Raw genomic sequence first — 20,904 nt, 5'->3', positions numbered from 1 at the left:
TTAAGAATAAAAGTAGCTTACAGGTACTTTGCCAAGTCTCTTGAAGGTTTGGGTGCAAATAGAATAAACTTTGAATTCTGCATGAAATATCTGATCTTATTGAAAGGATTTGTTAGCTACAGAGAGCTCCCTACACAGAAAACAACCATCTGTTTGTTAGCTGCTGTTTCAAGTTACCGTGGATATCATTCTGAGCCCAAAACTTACATTCTTGCCGACATCATCTTTGGAGCTAACAAGATCTTCCATTTCAGCTTTCAACATTTTGTTTGTTCTCTCCAGTTCTTCTTTGGCTTCCAAAGCCTCTTCAAGTGCCCGCGCCAATGACAGAGCCTTTGTTTCCTTTTCTCTTGCTTCAGCTTCTGCTCTGTCCCTTTCATCTGCATATTTTGAAGAGATGTTTTTCTCTTCAGCCAGCATCTATAAAAAGGAATTCATTAGTAGGATGTATTTTCTATTGCAACTGTCTTATCAGTTGTTAATGACAGAGAGAAACCTGCATTTTGATTAATGTATATAAATACTAATTAACCACTATATGGTATGTTTAGTTCAATCCTACTTTATTTTTTGACCCTGATCTGAAAGATCAGGGTCAAAAGATTTTTGATCTTTCTCTATGCCTTCTGAGTCCTAGAAAAGTTAGGTGATAACATAGCAAGGGAGAATTTTAAATCCACACCTGATCAAACTTCTTCTGCTTCTTCTCGAGGTTGGAGACCAGCTGACGTTGGTTATCTAAGTCCACCACCAGGTCATCCAGCTCCTGCTGGAGTCTGTTCTTGGTTTTTTCCAGTTTGTCATAAGAAGCAGCCTTTTCCTCAAACTGTTGCGTGAGACTTTCAATTTCTCGCTGAAGTTTCTTTTTACCTTCTTCCATAGTTTCTACCGTGGCGGAAAATTCCTGTAGCTTCTTCTTAGAGTCGGAGAGCTGAAATTTGAATTTAGAGAACAAATCTTTATAGCAAGTGACAAAAAAAGCTTGGCAGAGAAGGTGACTAAGAGACAACCAAGATCAAGAAATCTGTAATTTGACCCATGTGAGGCTAGTTACAGTTACGCATTACCCATCCTTTATAAAATGAGGCAGACTACAGGCCTAGTATGCACATACAAGCCTAGTGTGCAAGACTCTCCTGGGACCTGTGTTGCATATATACCTAGAGGAAGAGTGCTGGCTCCATTGTAGAGCCTCACTGATGCCATCTGGGCTATCAGCACTATTTCACTGAAGGTCCATATGCTTTATCAGGATAGTTCTACAAACCTGAAACCTGTGGAATTACAAAACTCAGTGATGGAGCTAGTGATTTAGCTATAGCACTGATACCTGTATCGTAAGTGTTGAAATATGTCTCTCCAGATTTTGTTTTGCTTCTACTTCTTCATCCAACTGCTCCTGCAAGCTGTTCCTTTCATCTTCCAACTGACGAAGCTTGGTAGACACATTTAGCTTCTGCCGTGTTTCTTCCTGAAGCAGCTCCTATAGTTACCGCATCAACCAACAAGTTGGTCATTAGTTTAGGTCATTTATAGTGTATTTATAATTACTGTAGGTGAGCTGTTACTGGATATAGGTTTACCTGTGTGTCTTGTAGCTGAGATCCTAAGGTTGCAACATCTTTGGTCAATTTGATTGTCTTGCTTTCTGCTTCGTTGAGCAAACCGGTAACATTTTCAACCTCAATCTATGAGAGACCAAAGTGACAACGCTCAGTTATTTTGCACAACTTCAACATATTCCTTTAACTTCAGTTTGCTCTAGATTGAAGTCTTAATGTTTGAATGGGTTCTGAATCTGCTTCTATGCTTCTTAGGTCACCTCAAGCACTAAAGGTGTTTCTAGCTCAACTGGAATTCGTAGGACAGCCATAAACTTTGCCACAATTTTTCTGGACAGTATATGGGATTTAAGTCCCATAGAACTAAATCCTACATACAAAATCTGCAATGTCTGAACGTAATCTTTGTGACCTGTGTATTAAGACCCCAAGTTGTAATGCTGTTTTTGTCTAGAGTTTACCTTAGTATCGTATTACTATCAAATATCATAGCCTGTTCCTAATCATAAGGCAATACTAATATATCGTATATATTACGACAACAGGCAGTATTTTCAGGAATTCAGTTATGGGAAATATTGTTGTTTAGGTGAATGACACAGACGCTGAAAATACAGCTCCCATTTTTCATTCACTTTCCAGTGACTTGCAAAGATGAATGGGGAGTTTCCTGTATTTTACTTTTTCTCTTCTCAAGTTTGAGAGAAGCTGATGCTTATATTTTCTTCATTATCCATTAACTTAAAATAAACAAGAAAAGCTTACTGCTTCTCTGAAAAAAGTTGTAACAACATGCTTGATCAGTATTGCTAGGCACTGCAAATCTACCAAAGAGTCATCTTAAGTTATCTTTAGTTAATTCCTTATTAGAAATTAAATCATAAATAAGTAAGCATTCTCCTTTCGCTGTCATTTTTCTGAGTACATCTTATGAGGTTAATAGTTATTTAAGCCATTTCCAGAAGCCACATTTCTATTGGTGTTCCCCACCACCCTACGACAAATGAACAGAAAGAATCTTTTAAAAACGTGCAGTGCTGTCACTGAAACAGTGGTGGCATTACAGATGTGTACAGGGAGACCACGAGACTAAGAGCTGTCACTTCCATGAAACAGCGTTCTAATTGTTCAACAGCGTGATATCTGAGGTAGGAGCCCTACAGATGACAAGGAGCATTCCAGCTGAAGTCGATAGGGCCAGGATTCCTCCAGATGTACTCTAAAAGAACTTGGCCTAACTGGTCTACTGAAGTCCAAGGTGTCACAGTGAAAGGTCAGACTCCCCCTTACCTGTAGTTTATGAACTCTTTCATTGAGTTCTGTCCGAACACGCTCTCCGTCAGTGTACTTGGACTGTAACTCTTGCAGTTGTACTTCCAGCTTCTTCTTTTTGTGCTCCACATCCTGTTTGGCCTGATTCAGGCTCCTGACTTCATTAGCCAGCTCAGAATTTTCTTTCTCCAGTGTCTGTTTGGTCTTATCCAAGCTTGCTTTAGCCTAAAAGCATGAAGTGAAGAAAGAATTTCTGTAAAATGAAGTCATATTTAGTGGATAGTTTTCAATAAGATGAACTTCTGCTTACCCTTTTAAATTGTTCCAGCTGCTCTGTTAGCTCTTCTACAGCTTGAGTGTGTTTTTGCCTCATCTCCTGGACTTGGGCTTCATGAGTTCGAGTCTCCTCCTCCAGAGCTCTCTTCAGCACTGTGACCTCCTGTTCACGTTTTGCTCTGAAAGGTAACACCCGTAAATGAAGCAGGAGAAGATAAGAGTGTTTCAGTCACTGGGAAAATGACTGAAAGTCCTGCACAGTTGTAGAAGGTACTGCAGCTACCAAAACTCACTTTCAATTCTTGTGTATGGTTTTTGGATCTTTAGGAGCTGGAAGGCTCCAACACAATGAAAGCCATGGGAGTTGCAGTACTAAGTCATGGCAAGGCAGAGTGAAAGCAAACTGAAAGTCAGTCTAGTTATAATTCATGTTGAGAGATAATGCAAAAATGAATTTACAGAAATGCCATGAGGTGGCTATCACAGGATATAACAGACAGGATCATAGGAAGTGGCATTGAGATCAGTTAAAAGAATTATGGTCCAAAGAACTGTGGTCCCTGAAGCATGAAACATCGGGGAAAAAGAAAAGATTTAGATTTTTATGTAATTAAGTACAAGACTGAATTATTTAGGTGCCTAAGACAGAAAATGAGATACCTGGCTCCAGAAGAAAAAATCTAGATAACCTGAATTAGATTGTCTAAATCTTGGAGACCATCACTGTGAGAGACTAATCTTTCCACTGACTGCTGTCTTCCAAATGTGCCATTTACAATTATGTCATCTGGGCTAACCCACCACAGGGCCATATGAAACACCAGACAGTGTTGTACTGAGCTTGGTGACAGCTTTTATTTGGCCCACGTGCGAAGTCTCCCTACCTGAGTTCTTGCTGGGTGGCTGTGGTATCCAAAGTATCTTCAAGCTCTGTCTTAAGAGCCTCCAGCTCTTCACCTAGGTCTCTCTTCTGTTTTTCTGCTTTGTTTCTTGCAGCTTTCTCAGACTCCAAGTCTTCCTGGAGATCAGAGATGTGAGATTCCAATTCACGGATCTTCTTGAGGGCATTGTTCTTCTGACTAGTTTCATCCTCAAGCCTGAAAAGAACATATTTCATTTTCTGTATTAAAAATATCATTTCACTTTCAGGAAATTGGTATACAGAGATTAAAGGTTTATCTCCAGGGTGCAATTTTAACAAACTGGAAATGTTTAGTTTTACCATTATCACTTCACGAGGAAGCACGGTTTGTCTACGTAAAGTTATATCTACTTGTATTTAAGATAGCATGTGATACCATATATTTATACTGTGTATTTGGTGTTCTGGTGTTCTAGAGTTCTAGAGTGGTATTTAACAATGTAATTGTGAGCAGTAAGTCATGCCAGTGAGTTTTGAAAGTCCTGCTTTATATTTATATGAACCTACCTGAAAACTGTGCAAGAAAGTACCAGAGAAAGAGTGGGAACTGATGCAAATGGGGTCTGACAGTTATGTTTTATCAGGACATGATAACTGGAGATGCTGAATCAACTGATTCAGTGAAAGTTTTGGTTGAGTGTTCTCCCTCTTAAGTTTATACAGAAAATCCACAGACTAGAATGGATCGAAGTTAGACTTAAATTTTTGCCTTTTGCCTATAAACTATGTTGTTACTTTTCATTCTTTACTTGGCAGCATTGCCAAGGTCTTTGGGAAGAGGAGTTCTCATTGCTATCTGGACATAAGGTTAGGTGGTTTATGAGCAAAGTGTCAATTTTTTTTTTAGTTGAAAAAAAATTTGGAAGTTGGGAAAGCATGCAGACAGAATGTACTGAGATGAGATTCAGAGTTGCAGCATCTGGGTGTCTAGTGAGGGAAGGGACATGTTACAGCCTGATATTTTCAACCTGTGTGCAGATTCAAGAGTGAATACCTGGCTAGAGCAGCCTGCAGCTCTTCCTCTTTCTTGGCTAGTTGTGCCTTCAGCTCAGCAATTTGTGCCTGGAGCTCTGCAATTTGCTCATGTAGATCACTTGACTCCCCTTCCAACTTCCTCTTTATTTTCTCCAGTTCTTGTCTGCTCTTCTCTTCTTTCTTCAGTCGCACTGAAAAAGTAAGGATTTTGTTCATGGGACTGGTTAGTACAAGCAATCCTTAACCTAATCTTAAATTCAGACAAAACTATTTTGGCCATCAGTGAGGCAATAATTTTAACTACAAGTCACTGTGTTTCTGAAGCACCATGCAATACCTAGCTGTCATCATTTATTTCCAGTCATTCAAAAAAAAAAATTTCTCTTTCACCAGAAGTGCTATTTTTTTCTTAACTTCCTGTCCTCTACTCTTCTGTTTATAAAAAGACAAGTGTCTATGGTTTATGCTCCCTGGGGTTTTGGTGATTCTCATTCCCAAAATGGCTTCAGCATACAAAAGTTGGAAAACACCACGCACAATTTTTAGTTTGCTTCAGATTCTGTTTGTTTGTTTGTTATGAGCCATGACAAAAATCGTCAGATTTAAAACACTTTTGTTCATATTACCTTCCAGTTCTGAAATCATAGATTCATGTTTGTTTTTCAGCTTTGTAAGATTTTTGGCTTTTTCTTCCTCTTCTGCAAGATTCGTTGTTAGATCGCTTACTCTTTCCTCAAGAAGTTTTCTTTCCTTGAGAAGAATCAAATAATTTTGTTAACAGAAGTGTCTTCCATTGGTGATTATGAAGCATCCCTACACCAAATAAAAAATGTCCAAGATACTGTCTTGCAATGCTGTTTTTCCTGAGATTGTAGTGATATGTTCCTATTTGTCGATTAAGAGGGACTGAAAAGCGGTACCTAAGGTTTCCATCCTCTCTAATCTGCTGTTATTAGAATCTTATACTCACTCTAGTGGCTGGTAAATATAGGGCCTAGTTGAGAGGAGTATCGCCTCTCCAAAAGTACTGGAATACATGTTTACTTTTTTACTTTTTCTAATCATGAAGTTTGGTTGAAATTGGTTGAAAAGCAAGAGACTTGTTTACTCCTCTTGAGGCCAAGAAAATGTGTTCCACTGATTGTGCTTAGCTGCTGTGGTGATTTTGCTTGAAGATACTGTCACCACAATGGACCTCAAAACTGGTATTTTTATGTAATTTTGAATTATTTAAATAAGCACAGGAAAATCATCAGAAATTTGTTGACTACAGGCTGGACTGATCATCTGGTAAATATTTACACCCATGAAACTGTAGTTTTCCTAAAGCATTCCTTTTGTTCTTCTAGCTGAAGAGATTTTCTCTCATCTTGCACAAAGTAAGAAAATGGACCCACAACACTTACCTTTGTTAGCTTGTTATTCTGATCTTCCATTATGAGAATATCATCTTCCATTTTCTTTATCTTGCCATCTGCTGTTACTTTTTCAAGCTGCAGTTTCTGTCTTGCAGCTTCTTCTTCTTCAAGTTGTTCTTCCAGGTCCTTTGTAGGGAAAAAGGAATAATGAATTCTGGAAATAAAATACCACTTAGATAACAGGAAATGCCTAATGCTTGTCGGTCTATGTGAGGTATGTTCTAGACTTTGGTTTTACTAAGAAATAGATAATCTGTAATGCTTAGTGATTTCAAAGAAAAGATTTGTTAATTCTTTAGAGAAAATTTAGAATTGGGGTATGGAAAGAAGATGTATATGGAATTCTGGAGGAAAGAACAAATATTGATTGTTCTTACTTCAGTAGAGTAAGCACATACTATTGAGGGCTGCATAGCAAGCTCTTTCATCAGCAAACCTCAGGTCCTATGTCCCGTTCTTCTCTGTGAGATACACGTTATTGTCTCTAGTTATTGCTTACACCTTCTTACCAGCATTTGTTGCTGCATCTTTTTCTTCTCTGCTTGCAACTGTTGGCTGCGCTCCTCCTCTTCCTCAATCCTGGCCTCCATCTCATGCAGAATCTCTTCCAGCTCTTGTTTCTTAGCAGCTAAACGGACTCTCATCTCTTCAGCTTCAGCATACAGTTCAGTTTCTGCCTGAAGCTGTTCCTGAAGGAGGTTCTTCTCTTCACAAAGCTACACAGATAAAATGGATAGGCAGGTAAATTTTAGATTGCAAATTGCCCCTTGTGTCTTTTTACTAGATAGTCCTAGTATACAGGTAGGCAGCTGCACCACATGGTTTTTGTGCAGGCACTAGGCCTCCACTGAAGGAACTGGGAGTTTGTCTGCACTGAGCTTTTGTTCTGGACCGTTAATTGCTATGAATACAATTGTGACTCCAAAGGAAGAAGAGACCTTTACTGTAACAGCTTCTAGAAATGGTGAGAGTGGCTAGCATTTCAGAGAGATTCAGAGCTGTAAATCACCTGGGTGTGTTTCTGTTCTAGCTCCTTCAATTCAGCCTCTGCTTTCTGTTGTCTTTCCTTAGTTCTTTGCAGTTCTTCATCCTTGGCCTGCATTTCTTCCTCTTGGCGGGTAACTTGTAGCAGCGGTTTCACCTGGAAATAGAAAGGTTTTTTAAAGAATGTTTCCTACCAGTGCTTATGTTACTAAATGCAGCACTTACTGGTGCCAGGCTGATGGGTACTGAAGGCAGCACTATCTGTTGTTCCGCAAGTAGTGGGCAAATACTTTCTAACCAAACTCAGTGTAAACATCTTTAAAGCAGCAAGCCCCTGCAGTGTTATTAACTGGCTTTGTGTTAATTCTCAGAGCCTTGTGAGCACCTCTACCTCAAATAGTGTCACTTCTTGAAGGATTCCAAGCCAGGTTTCATGTGTTGAGAATGCCCAGGGACTATAACTGCTACACAGAAAGGCACACATGCACACACGTGTGTGTTAGTGACTGTTGCTATCAATGCAGGTAGGAACAATTTTCTGAATCCAAACTGAAGGCCATTTTTGGAAAAACAAAATAAAACAACACGAAAAAAGCCTCTTCAGTAGGAAAATAGACTTAATTTGCTTGACTGCCTAGCAAGAAGGTGTTTAATATCCCATTTAGGGAGTTCCTAAGCTACTCTATCCCTAGATGCATAACTGCATGTTCATGAGATTCTGTTTTATGCTCTCTTCTCATTATCCACCTATGTGAAAAAATATTTCCTTTTTGGCAATTAAAAAAAGAACACATACAAAATCTTATATGAATCTCTGCTTAATTAGTTTGTTTTCATCCCAATCTAAAACTAACTTTAATGTAATGGCATTATATAAAAGCTAATGAAGCTCTTGCAGTCAGCTGTGATAAACTGGAGCAGGAAGGGTGCCTGACATGACACGAGTTGGTGTCTTGTGCAGTCTATTTCTTTTGGAAAGCTGAGGGAGAGATTCACAGATAGTAGTCACTTACTTTAGTGAACAGTCTCCACCATTGCCAGTTCCTCAGCTTCAGATAAGCAGCACAGTTTCTTTGGATAACCTTCATTGCAGTCAGCTGTTGCTGTCTCTTGGCAAAGGCTCTGTGATTAAAAACACAAAGCAAATTTGTTCAGTCTGAGAAGGCAAAGTGTTTGTAAGATACAAACATTAAGTAAAGAAGCTCTAGCATGAGGGTCTACTGATTTGAGGATTCTGCAATAATTCTTTTGTCACTTAAACAGTGCCTGTGCTTTCTTGAGAAAAGGTAATACCTCTGTTTAGACTTCCAGTGTTTTATTTAGTCTTCTTTTTTTTGACTGTTTGCGTTCAGTAGGTAGGAATGAAACAGAAAGTAATGGTATAATTCTGGATATATTCAGAGTACATGGGCACTCAACAGACATTGATTATCATTTTTGAAACCTATTATGTTTAAATTTGTTTGCTCATCAATTTGAAACCCTTGGTAGTATGCAGGGAAAAGAGCATTGCTGCTAATAGTTTAGTGATGTACATTAACTGAGATCGTGCTAGATGACTCCAGTGTTTCATTCCCACGCTGTGTAAGCAATTATTTTATGTTTTAGAAATGCCAGTGGTGCTGCTATTTGTACTGTAATAATGTGTGTGACTCCAGGCATGGTTGAGGATGTACCTTGTCCTGTTAGTACAAACATGTTTAAAAAATGGGTCATTGCTTCAGAGAGCTTACTGTACAGAAGGTTTAAGAAGACTCACAATATAACTGCTCCCCTGTAATTATACTAGTAAGCCTCTTCTGGGCAGGAAGTGAGTCCTTTTAGGTCAGCATTGGACACAAGTTGAATTCTAATGCAATACAACTAATAGGTAATAATAAAATATCTTAGTATCTTCAGTTTTTTATACAGAGAACAAAAGGCTACGGTAGATACCCCACTGCCAAAGATATTCTTTTTGTTAGTATGTATTCTTACTTTCTTGCCAGGTAGCCTCGGCACTGAGCCTGGAAGGCAATAATGACATCTGTGATCTTCAGGTCTCTCTCTTCTTCCAGGTGAGCCAGAACACCAGTTCTGAAGAAGATCTTACTCTGCCCAATTCTGTACAAGTTTGGATCAAGTTCCAGTGCTTTGATCTGGAGGAAAACAGGGATATTTGTAAATTCCGGTGCTGAGTATTTAAAATTACTTATTTCTATTAATTCGCAGCAGCTTTTATATAAGAGGTATAGACCTGATTATCAATAGGATTAAAGATGCTTTCCTCACCATCAGTATGCAAGCCTGCTTCCCGTCCATGAATCCTTTAGGAATAGCATTTGCAGCAAGAATTTCGTATCTGCCAAAAGACACAGATGTTAAGGAGGTGGAAAAACATCAGATTATTTTGTACAGACAAATGTGTATTACAGCACTTTTAAACACTGAGGTAGGACCGAACAAGGGATTCCTACCGCTGACGGAACTCCTGGAAGACAATCCTGTTGGGGAATCCCTGCCGGCAGATACGAATACCTTCCAAGACACCATTACAGCGCAACTGCTCCAGCACTAAATGGGCATCAAGTTTGCCAGCCTGAAAAGGGAACAGGAAGTATTCTTAACACGGTAGAAATTTACAAAGATGTTACTTCAAACGTCTACATTTGAAGATATCATTCATTTCTGTAACGTGCTGACACAGTGAGCACCTCAGCATGCATAATGTGCCAGGGTTCTGAAAATTGAGCATTTGAAATTTACCCTTTTTTCATGATTTGGAATGATACAGCGGACAAAGTTGGGATTGGTGTTCCTTAAGGTGGTCATCAGTTTAGTCAGCTGCTCCTTATAGAGTTGGCCCACAGTACGGAACATGCCTTTCTTGGTTTTTGAAGCACTAGGCAGTGAACTTTCAGTCATCTTGGCCATCTGGTCCAGCCCAACTATACGGTCCACTGCAATATAAAAGAAAGTGTGAATGAGGTTGCTTATATAAACTGTCCTCACCATGCATTACAGCTGTCACTGCCATTGCTAAAGTGCAACTTGCTAAAGAGGACCAAAATATTTTTGATGCAATAGAAGCATGCTAACAAAAGCACTGGAAGATCCTTCTAGGTAAATGGTCCACTTCTGTCAAACTTGAAATGAGGAGCTTTGTAAACTAGTGACAGAATGGAAAAATGGAATACACAGATTTTGTGTTTTGTTTTACGTTTGCTCTACAAAGGACAGTCCTGCAAAATATCCCCATTGGTAGGTTTGTGTCCTACCAACCAGAAAAAAACATCGGTGAGCCTAGCTTGATAGTAAACTATCCACCACTTTCCTGGAGTTTGCATGCACACTTATTTGTAGATGTTACAAATGTATAGTGTAGTATATATGTCTTACAGATCCACAGAAATTTTTTAAAAAAGAAATGTTTTGTATGTATACAGATATTCGTCTGGTGGAATCTGAGATTATACATTGCTGAAGAGAACTGCTGCGGGACTTTGGGGAGAGGAGTGCGTAAGGTAAGGACTGCTCACAGTCATTAATAATAAACAGCAATAACCTGTATTAAATCAGCTGTCTGGCATGATACATTCAGCAACATGACAACAGCATAATGAATGTTTTTTAGGATGTTGCTGAATAATATTAAGTAAGGAAATTATTTTAGTTGTGCTTAAATCTATCTAATGATGTTTTCCATAAATATTTCTTTAGAAAAGGCTATTCTTGCTTCTTAGTTCAATCTCTTCTATTCTTAGTTTCAAACTTGTTTCCTGCTTGTAAGGGATAGCTGTCAAAATAGTTCTGGTAGAATTTTCTCCCTTTAAACTACATTACTGATTTGAGTTGCAATTCATACCATCTTTCCAAAGGTCTGCCACAAATTTGTCTGAAGACTGGTTTAGCAGAGAAGTCACGTTGTCATTTAGTGGATCCATGTTCTTTGTTAGCCAGGCAGTTGCATTGTAGGTAACCTGCAGGAAACAATACTAGGTCAAAAATCTTTTTTTGATAACAGAAATCTGGAATGGCCAAGAACACAAAATAATAAAATGACTGACACAAAATAATAAAATGTGAAAAACATGCTTATAGTTGAGAGCTGAGTTGAATATTTATTCTTGCAAGTACTTGCATCTAAAGAGCTTTTTTTGCAGACATATCTGTGGCAGGGGACCTGCCCTGCCTTTAAAAATCTGCTTGCTAGAAAGGAATCCCAAGTAATTGGACTTTCAAAAACCTCAGTACTGGTTATTTTTGTTTTCATGTGATCTTAGCATAAACACGAATGTTTTGCAAATCTTACTCCACATGTTTTGTAATTAAAGCTCTTAATGCATACATTATATTATTAAAGCCCTGCCTTATCAACAGGGGAACTGGACTGTTTTTTTTATTGTTTGAGCATCACCGTATCAAAGTTCCATAATTCAAAATAGCTCAATCTCTCCAGTACCTTTCCTGCATAGTGCATTATACAGAACTCGGTTTTATCCTTGAGTTGCTTGGACTTCTGGAATTTGGCATGGTTGCCTTGCTCTTGAATGAGTTTTTCCACAAAGGACGTGTCAGTAGCTTTGGGGAACCAGCACTCTTCATCCAGCAGAGCCAGGACACCTGGAGGGTTGGTCTGCAATGTGAGCAACATCAAATCAGTATCATCACAGCCAGAGACAAAGAAAGAACACCACCTTCTTTTTACTTTGTAATTAATCCTCCCAGGCATCAAGAATCTGAAATATCTTAAATGGCTGTCATATTGTACTGATACATAATGGATCCCGATGAAACCTACGTAGTGTCCTATCTATAGAGATATCTTACCGGTCTTTCAATTAGCTCAATGCAAGGTTGCAGGTCAAGGCCAAAGTCAATGAAATTCCATTCGATGCCCTCACGCTGATATTCCTCTTGCTCCAATATAAACATAGTGTGGTTGAAAAGCTGCTGAAGTTTTTCATTAGTGTAATTGATGCACAGCTGCTCAAAGGAATTGACCTGTGATGAAGACAAAATAATTGAATTCCTACTGTTAGAAAGACACCTTCAAGAGGGAACTTACATGACAAGATGAAATTTTCTACCTTCTATTTCTTTTTAAAGATTACTGAAATTAAAATAAAGGATCCGTATTTTTCTAATTTAAGGTCTCAAAAATTTACAGTAAGTTCACAAACGGTCAGTCTCGGTACTGGGACCTGTTTAATAAACCACAAAGACCAGACCTTGGTTCTAAACAGAGGGTCCCACAGCCACCCAGCAGGATAATGCTGCCAGCCCCGAGCCTTTCCAGGTGGAGTAATCCTGTGGATTGTCTTGGTCATGGGCAGCTAGCCAGCTTGAAAGAAACATATTGTTTTTGTGGCTCTGAATTTAGGTTTTTGTCATCTTGCATTCCAAACCACAGCGTGATGATAAGGAGTTGAACCAACTTGTATCTCACAACACATACCTCAAAAATCTCAAATCCAGCAATATCAAGAATGCCCAAGAAAGAAGCACCTTGTCTTTTTGTTTTATCAAGAGCTTTGTTTACACGTGTTAGAATCCAACGGAAAAGACGTTCGAATTTTGCCTTGGCCAAAGCCTCTATGGCAAAATCAGCCTGAAAAAAGAAGAGCAAAGTGTAAGTGAAAGAAGAAATGCAATTAACAGCTAATTTAAGTAAGAATAATGAATAGGGAGACAAGAAGCAGACATTTCCCTTTAGACAAGAAGTAAGAAAGAAAAGAAGACAGGAAAAATATCTTCAGGATTGCTGAGCAGACTGCAAGTAGATACCTGTTCTTTGGTCTGAGCTTTCTGAACAACATCTCGTCCTACTTTGATCCTTGGGGTTAGAATAGATCTTGTGAAATCTGTCACATTAATTCCCATCAGGTGACACACTTTTTGTGCAGCTAAAATAAAAGAGTGATACTATATTTCAGATTGAATTTTCTCTTAGTAGGTCAGTAAGTGTGAATACGAGCAGTCCAACAAGAATACAAAGCTATTTATCTTCCTTAAAACCTCCTCTGTTGTACACACAAGAGTAAAAGTATTATCCATGATGCAAGCAAGAAATTCACTGTTCGTCAATTTATGGATTCAGGGTTACCAGAAAAGTTAGTGATAATTGAATGGATTGCAAGCATAATATATCTTTTAAGACCTGTGAAGCATATAGGCAATTACAATTAAATTAAAAATACTGTTAGAGTGCTTACTCAGCTGCTATTTTATTTATTTTTTTAATGTTAACTCAATTTTTAAAATGACAAATCATACCAGTATTGTCAGGCATAGAAGCTTGATCAGTGTTTCTCTCCTTCTTGAAGACAATATTACCCAGCTGTAGGACAGATGAAACAACTCTCAATATAGCTGTAAGATAAGCAGATAAAATAAATGAGGAATGGAATGACGCATTTTGAAAACTCTATTCTCTGCAATAATGAAAGTTCATTGTATTTCCTGTGGTAGTCTATACCTCTGTGGAAAGATCTAGGTTCGCTTTAAAAGACTGCTCTAAACTTCAAGAGTTTGAGAGCTGATTGAGGAGCCACTCAGATAATCCATGCAGTGGAGTAAACAGGCCAATCTGGGAACACCAGCACCTCCAAGTTAAGCTGTGCTTGTTCACCAGGCAGACCCCCAGGTCTCAGGAATTCATCTTCCACTTAAAGTGGCCTGTAACATCTTTCCCGCTTGGTCACTGGAGAATCTGTATCTCTGTCTTTAAAATCAAACATATCTATGAATTACCAACAGCTTCAAAAATGTGTGGCACTTCTGAAGCTCAAGTTATGCAGGAACATGTGGCTTTTCACTCATGCAACTAAAACTAAATGCATACAAGTCTTTGCAGAATTATTGCCAGAATAGAGAAAACTAATTGATTAATGTTTGCTTACTAAAACATATATAAATGTGATGCTGCCTTACCTCAGGTAGTAAAATCTACTGCTATGTTATAGATGAGACCATATTAATCTATGTTATAGGTGAGATCATATTAATCTAATCAATTTATTCATTTGATAGACTTACACAGGAGAATAATACTGCCCTAATGGGCTTATATTTTAAAGCATGAAATGAAAGAGGTTCAGTCAGTAATACAACTCCTTTTGACATCATGGAGAATGCTGCTGACAATGCCACTGCATATGCCCTGGCTGGAGAATGAACCAGTCTTTATCAGTACTATCATCTGAATTTACCAGGAGTGGGATTATCACGGCTGTCCTGAAAGGCAAGACATTTTTTTCTCGGTACCCTTAGTCACTCTTGCAGGGCTGAGAGGTGATGGAGATCAGCTCCTGCTGTGGCAGCTCGTCCAAGGCTCAAGTGATGGGGTGACGATGTTTCTGCCACCAGGTGTCACTTGGGGCATGGCAACTGCAACCATGGGTCATTCAGGCTGATGAGCATGAGACAAAATCCTGCACACTCCTAGTAACTGTGAGGGGCAAATGCTACACTATTTGATGTCTCTGGTAAGCCCACACTGTCAAGGTAGTTTAGTTCTTTGTTCATGCTGTCTGTTTTTATGTCCCTTTTCTCCCAGTGATCCACATATTTCAAAATTAAACTGTAATATTTTGTAACTTTTTCATTTAACTCATTGAAAAGTTCTGAAAAAATGCCATTAAACATTCATTCGCATTGTTAGAGCTGGCTTGAATTCAGTATTCTGTTCTGAGTATGTATAGAGTTCTGTTAGTGAGATGCCTAAAATCTGTCCTTTCATAAGCACAAATTACCTTTGAAAACACTATGTCTTTTAGTAGTTCTGCATGCTGACAACTGTACTCAGTTCAAATGAGTCAAGAGTGCATGTCATGTTCCTTCTACAAGTAGGTCTGCTGAATTTATAAGACTTAAAAGAATAAGAAAAAGACTTGTGATTCTTCATTCAAGTGGAAAGCAAAATATTGTGATAATTATTTTAATTCCCTGCTAAATTACTACATATAGCTGCCCTGCACATCACCAGTTGCTCTGTGTATCACAGAGATAACTACTCTTTGATGATGTATACTCTTATTTTCCAATGTAGATGGTAACTTCAATATTTTTTTTACTTTGTTCACAGCAAGTGCTGCCAGTTTAAATGTTTGAAGGAGGCAGTATGCAAAGAGTTTTCACTATTGGTTTCTTTGGCTCCTAACCGTACCTACTGCAGTAATGGGAAAAGGTAGGGCACTGTTGTGATATTTTTTAAGAGATCTTTTCTAACAACAACCTAAAAGCAGTGAGATCATAATTAGATCTCCTTGCAAGGTCTCCTTGTGAATATCTCCTCATACTCACAAGACTTCTCAAAGCATCACCCTGTTTAAACAAAGGTTTACAAACTCCTGATCACACAGAACTGAGTTCCAATCTAAAGCTTAATGTGAGGAAGAAACAGATCCATGCTTGAGAAGGCTTTCCTTTCCATGAGACATCTATGGTTTAATTCATCTAATACTTCCTGTAAAGGAGAGAAAGAGGAAAATCCAGGGGCTTTAATTCACAGCAGACTTCCTAGAAACAGTAGTTAGGTTAACAGTTGATTGGTACTAGTTTTACTCAGGGGAAATAAGAGGCAAAGAGGTTGAACAACATAACTAGATTTAGAATCCTCCACTTTGTGTTTCGTGCAAGATCACAAACCTTACTTCACATGCCTGTTTTGCAAGCAGGTTACTCTACACAAAATTAACTGCTGTGCATTTGCATCTGTATATCACGTCTCTTGCAGATGTATACCTTCAATGCAGTCTTGCTAACAATTCTCACCTGTCTGTTCCTCCTCAGTAAAGCCCATAATTGTCATGGCTTCCAAGGTCTCCTGGAACATTTCATCATCTTGTTGAGCAGGAATAGGCACGTGACCATTAGAGAGAAAGGTATAATTGTTGAAGCCTTCCAGCAACAGATCATCTAAAAGACAAAGAAGAAAAGTGTGAGTTAAGTATGTCAGCTTAATACTGTTCGTTCATGGGTTCCCCCAAAGAACAACAACAACAAAAAATTATGTTTTCACCAAAGGAAGATTTTAGGATTTTATAGTGGACAAATATTTTCAAAATAACGTATCATTTAGCAAGTTTGATTGCCTTAAGTTTCAAATTTTCATTAGTAACAAGGGAATGTCTCTGTTCCTCAGTGGAATTTTGCACCCCACGCAAAAAATCAGAGCCATTCTTCCCATAAATTTTTCATTTAATTCTGTGTGTAACCTAGTCAGTTTCTTGAGGAGGAGAGGAGTGTGCTCAGGTGGCCAAGAAGGCCAACAGCATCCTGGCCTGTATAAGAAGCAGTGTGGCCAGCAGGTCTAGGGAAGTGATTGTGCCACTGTACTCGGCTCTGGTGAGGCCGCACCTTGAGTACTGGGTTCAGTTTTGGGCCCCTCGCTACAGGAAGGACATGGACGTGCTCGAGCGAGTCCAGAGAAGGGCGACCAAGCTGGTGAGGGGTCTGGAGAACAAGTCTAACGAGGAGCGGCTGAGGGAGCTGGGCTTGTTCAGCCTGGAGAAGAGGAGGCTCAGGGGCGACCTTATCGCTCTCTACAGTTACCTTAAAGGAGGCTGTAGCGAGGTGGGGGTTGGTCTGTTCTCCCACGTGCCTGGTGACAGGACGAGGGGGAATGGGCAAAAGTTGCGACAGGGGAGTTTTAGGTTGGATGTTAGGAAGTACTTCTTTACCGAAAGGGTTATTAAGCATTGGAACGGGCTGCCCAGGGAGGTGGTGGAGTCACCGTCCCTGGAGGTCTTTAAAAGACGTTTAGATGTAGAGCTTAGCGATATGGTTTAGTGGAGTACTTAGTGTTAGGTCGGAGGTTGGACTCGATGATCTTGAGGTCTCTTCCAACCTAGAAATCTGTGTCTGTGTCTAGTCAGAATTACACCTCACTTTGTCTTCTAGACCTGGGGATTCATACCAGCTAATAGTAAGAATGGAAACAGGTAACAACCACAGGGGGCCAAACCAAAAGATTTTTCAGCCCATACTGTGGCCAGCAACAGATTCTTAGGTAAGGAGCATAAGTACCAGAGAAAATACAAAATTATCCATTGCTTTATACATAATTTGGCAACCAGTAGTGGAGGGAAAGATGCTGTATTTAAACCATGATGTTCCAACACGTTATATTGAATCCCCTTTTTTAAAATCATGTGCTGAGAGAAAGATGTTCTCTTAATCGATTGTAAAACTGCTAGCCAATAATTTTACTGGGAACCCCAATTTCTTTTGTGTAAAAAATTAATGAACAGCTCTTCCCTGTTCATCTTGATAACATTCAAGATTGGCTTTCAATGAGTTTGCATTTCCTGTAAGTTGAAACGTCTTATAAACTGCAAACCACCTGACTCAAACAGATATACACCAACTGAAGCTTTTTTACAGGTCACTTGAGAAAATTATTTCTATGGCTGTTTGTTTACCAAAAGTATTGAATGACATTTGATTAAAGAAATTAAGATAGATTACTTAAGTAAGCCATTTTTTAGGCTGTTTAATGAGATGGAAGAATTGTTATCAAGTAACTTACTTCTCATTTGTTCAGAAGCTCCAGCAATCAAATAGTAAAAGATATGAAACGTTCGCTCATCTTTAGCCTGACGAATAGCACGGGATTTTTCAAGCAAATCTGTTTGTCAAGTATGTTAAAAAAAATCAATAACATATTCCAGTCCTTCCTTAATTGCGTCATCAGCCTCAGAACCATCAATAGCATTGCTGAAATATTTGCCATGAGCTTGTCTAACATGATTTTGAGTGGCACTGATATTGGTATAATTCTCACCACAAGGAGTAGATCAATTTCCCACCTCTTGTTGCATAGTAAATGCTGGTGATCATGATAGTAAGCACTACAATTGTCATAAATGCATTCTGAAGTTAAACATATAAAAATGGTGTTGATAGTATCATTCACATCACTTTTAGAATGAAGTACAAATATGAATCACCATAAGGTGGGGCTGCTAGAAAAAAGTTCTTGGAGCCATTGTTGTAGGTATCAAAACAGGTAGGTATAAAGTAAACTTTATTTATTGTCCATTTTTATGACTAAAATATTAAAAATGAAGTTGACAATAGCGTAAGTATTTTGACATCAATCAGTGATTCATTCTTTAAATGCTATATTGCTATAGATAAAACTTCAGTTAAGACCGGAAAAATTAACCCCCCCTTTTTTTTCTGAAGATCACTTGTCAAAATAAGAGCAGAAAGATAAACCGTTTGCTGTTACACCTAAGACATAGGGCCCTTCCTTATAACTGCAATTTTCTTTATCCTCATTTTTTGCAGCAAGCAACTCCTCTATGCAAAGATGAGCAATGCAGCACTGAGGAATCTAGCTACATACCCATTTGTTCATTAAAACACGCTATCTCATAAACATAACCAAGGAAGGAGGCAACAGTACTTGGCAAGCAAAGTCAGGCTAAGTTGAATTTATCTGAAATGTTTTTACTATGGTCCTGAAAAAATAAAATCACCAAAGATATTGACATATAGAACACTGCTCTGAGAGCATCATTTGAAACAGCAGAAGAGTATTTAGTACCCAGAGAAGACAAGTTATCTGAAAATATCAAGTGCTTGATGCTATCTGGGGCATCAGCACCAGCATCATATTTGTTTCACTTCAGTAGTGTGAGTTCCCAGAAAAGTAATTTATGACCATGGTGATTTAACAAAATATGTAAAGATTGAGGCAGATGCAGGGTAAAATGTCCCTCAGCTTGACAAAGGGAGAGGAACTGTAGGGCATACAAAGGTTCTTTGGCTTTTTCTGTCTCTTTTGTCTTTATTATTATCAAGTTCTTAGAGGGATGGAAGATAAAGGTATATTACTTTTATTACGATGATCCTTCAATCCTCCAGACATAGACTGTAAAGCTGTTTTACCAGGTATCATACGGAATTCTCCCCTAGCAGGTTATTCTCAATGCTTTTTCTTAGAATCCATCTATCCCAGCACAACATACATAACCTTTCCTTTGCCAGAGTGCTAAACTTAAACTTGAGAACTGGGAAATGTTCCAGGAGGTCCTGGGTATGCTGTAGTGATATGCCAAACATTCGGTGTTTTTTCAAAGTGTGACAGCATTACTGAGAAACAGGAAAGTTTCAAATCTTTTTATACAGCTGGAAGCCCAGATGACAGGGAACCAGAGAGACCCAATTAGGATCACACTGATGTGAAACAAAATGACTGCATAGCTCTCAAGATCACATGCAACCTCAACCACAAATCAATCTTCTTGCCCTGTTGTGTTACTGGGAATCTAATCTTAAGTCCCCTCACGTTGCTTTATGCAGGTATGTTGCCTCCATTTTCTGAAGCTGTATATGGGGAATAGCATACTTTCCTATAGCTGAGAAAACAGACCTGAAAATGTAAACATGAGAGTAAGACAAACTGAGAAGCTAGTATCAGCGTAAATGGAGCCACTTCCCTCCATCTTTGTTTATACCAGCCTCGGTGATATTTGCCTTTCTTAGACATGCAATGGAGCTTGTTTATTTTTCTTCCTTCCGCTAACCCTAGTTAGCTTCCAGTGCAGCTCATGGAAAAGGATACAAGTCTCTATGTTTGCTCCGACAATGTAGCCTGTCACATCAAAGTTGATGCGGATGAATTTGCCCTGTGAAGGAAAAGAAGACATAGGTTGGGCTGTTCTTTCAGGTATGTTGGATTTTACAACAGTAGCATTTAGCCTGTTTAGTGGTACATATATATTATCTTCTTAAGAATAACATGCTCGATTCCCACCTGCCAGGACAACCTATGGAAAAGACTGAAATGAGGTGACCTTCTCGGACATTCTCACTGTGGAAATTTGCTCCCACGTTTCATTCACGTACTTAGAGGGAACGAAATTCTCCCTAGTGGAACAGGCTGTGGAAGCTGTCTATGCCAGCGTCTATTTTATACTTTGATTTCCATAAGGTCAATTAGGGAATAGCATTAGGTCTGCCTGACTCCATCCGCTGAGGGATCCCCAGACTCTGCAGGGAATCAGCAGCAGTAGAAGCAGATGGCCCGAAGGGAAAACAAGCATCTGCCAAAACTCCCAGCAAAAAGGGGCATCAAAGAGTGACAGTCCCCAGCTACTATTATTCCAACTTCAATCTGCATGACTGCTTTCTCATTTTCTCTTGTAGTCTTTCATTTAACACATTAACTGCTCTTTTTCCATAACAGTCACACCTTCCAAGAAGATGCATGCTCAACAGTGGTGCAAAGGAAAACAAAGTACAGGTTTCATTTGCAGATTTCTGGAGGAGGATATGTCCTGGAGCAGGAGTTGACTCTGCATGGCCCACTCATAGACCACTAAATTGTGAAAGTACAATGGCACTGTCAAGTCTGAGCTTGATTTTTAGTCTTGTATAAGGCCAAATTCCTATTTCAGAGAGGAATTCTAAACAGTGTTTCTTAGGGACAAGTTTGGAGAAGCTCTTTAGACAGAAACATTGATGACAAGAAGGCCACTGTTTGTCCATTCTGTTTTAAAAGATG

At 38.9% G+C, this 20,904-nt stretch overlaps 1 protein-coding gene across 3 annotated transcripts in view; it reads right to left on the bottom strand.

The window, feature by feature from the left end:
• Positions 1-20,904, bottom strand: part of MYH11 (myosin heavy chain 11) — a 57,757-nt gene that overhangs the window by 12,777 nt on the left and 24,076 nt on the right. For all 3 annotated transcript variants that reach the window (XM_035548663.2, XM_035548661.2, XM_035548662.2), the window contains 26 exons: positions 19,963-20,026; positions 17,920-18,018; positions 16,164-16,307; positions 13,665-13,760; positions 13,176-13,294; positions 12,847-12,999; positions 12,219-12,392; positions 11,851-12,024; positions 11,254-11,368; positions 10,155-10,348; positions 9,866-9,987; positions 9,681-9,750; positions 9,387-9,547; positions 8,423-8,531; positions 7,435-7,566; positions 6,935-7,141; positions 6,414-6,551; positions 5,634-5,757; positions 5,027-5,198; positions 3,995-4,207; positions 3,145-3,289; positions 2,853-3,059; positions 1,584-1,688; positions 1,331-1,483; positions 683-931; positions 208-420 (listed from right to left, as the gene is read on the bottom strand). In XM_035548663.2, the coding sequence (XP_035404556.1) occupies positions 208-420; positions 683-931; positions 1,331-1,483; positions 1,584-1,688; positions 2,853-3,059; positions 3,145-3,289; positions 3,995-4,207; positions 5,027-5,198; positions 5,634-5,757; positions 6,414-6,551; positions 6,935-7,141; positions 7,435-7,566; positions 8,423-8,531; positions 9,387-9,547; positions 9,681-9,750; positions 9,866-9,987; positions 10,155-10,348; positions 11,254-11,368; positions 11,851-12,024; positions 12,219-12,392; positions 12,847-12,999; positions 13,176-13,294; positions 13,665-13,760; positions 16,164-16,307; positions 17,920-18,018; positions 19,963-20,026 (3,852 nt within the window). The remainder of the gene's footprint in view (positions 1-207; positions 421-682; positions 932-1,330; positions 1,484-1,583; positions 1,689-2,852; positions 3,060-3,144; positions 3,290-3,994; positions 4,208-5,026; positions 5,199-5,633; positions 5,758-6,413; positions 6,552-6,934; positions 7,142-7,434; positions 7,567-8,422; positions 8,532-9,386; positions 9,548-9,680; positions 9,751-9,865; positions 9,988-10,154; positions 10,349-11,253; positions 11,369-11,850; positions 12,025-12,218; positions 12,393-12,846; positions 13,000-13,175; positions 13,295-13,664; positions 13,761-16,163; positions 16,308-17,919; positions 18,019-19,962; positions 20,027-20,904) is intronic.

This window comes from Cygnus atratus, chromosome 15, assembly GCF_013377495.2.
Source record: "Cygnus atratus isolate AKBS03 ecotype Queensland, Australia chromosome 15, CAtr_DNAZoo_HiC_assembly, whole genome shotgun sequence".
In the NCBI taxonomy this organism is placed as follows: Eukaryota; Metazoa; Chordata; class Aves; order Anseriformes; family Anatidae; genus Cygnus; species Cygnus atratus.
The sequence above is the reverse complement of the archived record's forward strand: the minus strand, read 5'-3'. Positions and strand labels throughout refer to the sequence as shown.